Genomic DNA, 3,600 nt, shown 5'->3' with positions numbered 1-3,600 from the left:
TGTTGTCTTTGCCTGGAAGAACACAAGGGATAGATATCTACAATGCTGTGATGGAGGCTTTTTTGACACAAGACCAGAAAAAGTGGTTTCAGTTACTAGTGACGGGGCACCTTCCATGGTGGGGGTAACATCTGGTTTCATACAGTTTTTTGTTAAAGAAGCAAAGCATCCAGTTATTCAATTTCATTGTATTATACATCAAGAAGCTCTTTGTGCCAGAGAAAGCAGCAAAAAATTAGACGATATCCTCAAAGATGTCACAAAAATGGTGAATTACCTCATGGCTCGTGCTCTTAATTGTCGACAGTTTGAAGCACTTCTTGATGAGGTACAGGCACAGTATAATACTTTACTTATGTACAATAATGTCCGGTGGCTAAGCAGAGGACAGGTCCTGGAGAGATTTGTAGCCTGCTTGGATGAAATTAGGTTGTTTATGAATGAAAAGGGGCAGGAATATCCACAGCTCACTGATATGACCTGGCTTACCATCCTCATGTTTTTTACTGATTTTACAGTACACTTCAATGTACTGAACAAAAAACTGCAAGGTTTAGGGAAAACAGCAGAAAGCATGTTTTGTGATATCAGAACATTTGAGAGGAAACTGCAGGTTTTTGAAAGAGACCTTGAAAGTGGGCAGCTGAAATATTTTCCAAATCTAAAAATGCATTTGGAAAATTCTACAACATTTACGGACCATCCTACAAACCATCAGGAAATCTACAAGGAATTTTCTAGCATTGTAGCAGTTGCAAAGGAGAATTTTAGTAACAGATTTTTACAGTTCTGTAAGATGGAGACAACCCTGTGTTTTCTTACTTCTCCAGATAAAGCCAAATTTGAAGAGCTTGATCTTTCCTGCTAACTCTGGTTAGATTTAGAAAATCTGGAAATGAAGCTACTGGAATTTAAAGAAAGCTCTATCTGGAAAAATAAATTCTTTGAGCTGCGTGCAACACTTGAGAAGATAGTGTGAAGGGATGACAAAGGACAGCACAGTTGGTAGTTCGGAAAATGAAATACTTAAAGTGTGGAATTCTCTGCCAAATTTTAAGTCAATGAAAGCACTTGGGATTGCTTTTCTTACTTTGTTTGGGTCATCTTATGCTTGTGAGCAGCTGTTTTCAGCTTTGAATTATATCAAATGTGATGCCAGAAACAGACTAACAGATGACCTGAGTGCTGTATGTGTTGCTCTCAAACTAACGGAGTATGAGCCAAGGTTTGACAAATTATCAGCATCCATACAACAAAAATCACATTAATTGTGCAAAAGCATGCCAAATGACAACTTTTACCTAATGCAGTGTATGCAGTCCACGTTTAGGTGTTGTTTCTGTGTTAAGCAAGTTTAGTTTTCTTGTTGATCTGGCTCACCCTAATATAGGCTGACTTTAACTTTTACTAATGCAACACCTGTAGAAGCAGGGAAAGAACCCAGAGTAAGGCCCAATACAAGTTCAGCAATGCATCCTTACGAGTGCTCAGCAAATGCATTCTAACCAGTGCTCAGCAAATGACTTCTAACCAGTGCTCAGCAAATGCATCCTTACCAGTGCTAAGCAAATGCATTCTTAACCAAAAATACATGCACATGTAGAGTTGATGTTTTTTTCAATAAAAAAAAACTGTATAATTGAAAGCTCTGTTATTGTGTTTTTCTTTTAAGACAAAAGCTGTTAATTAGTTTGCACTACTGTACGAGTTGTTTTTTCTAAACCAAAAGCTCGATATTCAGGTTTCATTGCAGTGTTGGTACTTTGAAAGAAATAAGTTGGTTTTGGGTTGCAGTTTGGGCACTCAGGCTCAAAAAGGTTCGCCATCACTGCTCTATACCATTATACAGCAAGATGATGCTCTCTTAGCACTTAATTGGGCTTTGAGTAAGAGGGATGACTTACCATTTAATCAAAAGAAGTTTTTGAGGGATACTTTGGAGTTTTGCTTATCTCATTACTACTTCTGGTATAATCACAGTTTTTTCTCCCGGAAGAGGGGCGTAGCAATGGGAGCTCGCTTTGCGCCCAGTATTGCAAACCTGTTCATGGCAGAATGGGAGGACAGATTTGTCTTCAACCATCAACATGAGCAGGTATTGCTATACAAGAGATTTATAGATGATATGTTTATGATCTGGGCTGGGGATGAAGAAGGATTAGTTGGTTTCTTGGAAGGTTTGAATAATAATCCGAACAATATTAGGCTGGATTACCAATACAGCACTGAAGCAGTACATTTCTTGGATCTTACTATTTTGAGGGTGAATGATAAGCTGCTCACCAAAACGTATTTTAAGCCCACTGACAGAAACAGTTATTTGCCAATAGTTAGTGGTCATCACCCCCATTGGTTAAGGAATATCCCTAAGGGTCAGATTATGAGAGTGAGGAGGAATTGCAGTCAGGTTAGTGCATTTCGTGCTCAAGCGGATATTCTGGTTGAAAGATTTGTGGATAAGGGTTATAAGGCTGATCAACTTAAGGGTACAGTGGACCAGGTTCAGCTTATTCCCAGGGACCAGTTGCTGGCTGATAAGCCAAAACGGGTCACAGATAATAGACATCAGTGGGGGTTTATTTCTAATTACCATATACAATATAAGGCGGTTGAGGATATTTTTCAGAAACACTGGCATGTTTTGAAGCTTGATAAGATATTAGGGAGTGTTATCCCGGAGAAACCAGTGTTTATTTATAGGAAGGCGCCCACTATTGGTGATAGAATTGTTCATAAAATTTTGGATCCACCAAGGGTTTTGAATTTGTTTAGTAATAAAAAAGGCTTTTATTCATGTAGGAGGTGCACTGCATGTAATGTGGTTAAACATAAATTCAGGGGATTGGTCAGATTCACCTCTAATTCTAATCAAAGGGAATTTGATATTTCCTCCTTTCTTACTTGCAACTCTACCCATGTAGTATATGGTTTAGAATGTCCTTGTGGCCATATTTACATTGGAAGGACTAAGCGACAGCTTAAGGTTAAGGTACTTGAACATATAAGGAATATCAGTAAGGGGTATAAGTACCATAGTGTATCTTTACACTTTAAGAGATACCATAATTATGATCCAACTAATATCAAATTCTGGGCCATTGAATCCGTTCCTAAAGCATGGAGGGGTTCTAATAGAGTTAGGGAACTGTCAAAATGTGAAACGAAATGGATTTATTTGACTGAGGCTTTATCTCCTGGGGGTCTAAATGTCGAACTGGACTTAAATTGTTTTATAAGTGATTTATGATTAATTTGTTCATGTTATATGATTTATTATATAAGTTGTATGTTCAGTTTTTTTATTGATTTATATTTATATTATTTTAATCTATATTGCAATATTATTTATGTAATTTTGGAATGTATTTATATAATACTTTTTTTATTATTAACTTAATTTTGAATATATTCTTTAATTATGTTTATATTGGTGCTATAATTAATTTTGAACACAAGATGGTGCTATTGTGATCAGGTGATCAGGAGTTCATTTAGATTGAATTCTGCCTAGTGATAATGATGCACCCTCAGGTGTTTTTTGAGATTGGGCCAATTAGGAGACATTTGGGTCTATATAAGTGCTCTTTATGGAGAGCTCAC

At 37.0% G+C, this 3,600-nt stretch overlaps 1 protein-coding gene across 1 annotated transcript; it reads left to right on the top strand.

The window, feature by feature from the left end:
• Window positions 1-2,380: 2,380 nt before the first annotated feature.
• Window positions 2,381-3,247, top strand: LOC149459255 (uncharacterized). The gene has a single exon (XM_089681434.1). The coding sequence runs from the start codon at window positions 2,381-2,383 to the stop codon at window positions 3,245-3,247; it is 867 nt and encodes a 288-aa protein (XP_089537560.1).
• Window positions 3,248-3,600: the final 353 nt, after the last annotated feature.

Source organism: Staurois parvus, unplaced genomic scaffold (genome assembly GCF_062004578.1).
Source record: "Staurois parvus isolate SC_StPar_1 unplaced genomic scaffold, SC_StPar_1.0 ptg000267l, whole genome shotgun sequence".
Classification (NCBI taxonomy): Eukaryota; Metazoa; Chordata; class Amphibia; order Anura; family Ranidae; genus Staurois; species Staurois parvus.
This window is presented reverse-complemented; position numbering and strand designations above follow the sequence as displayed.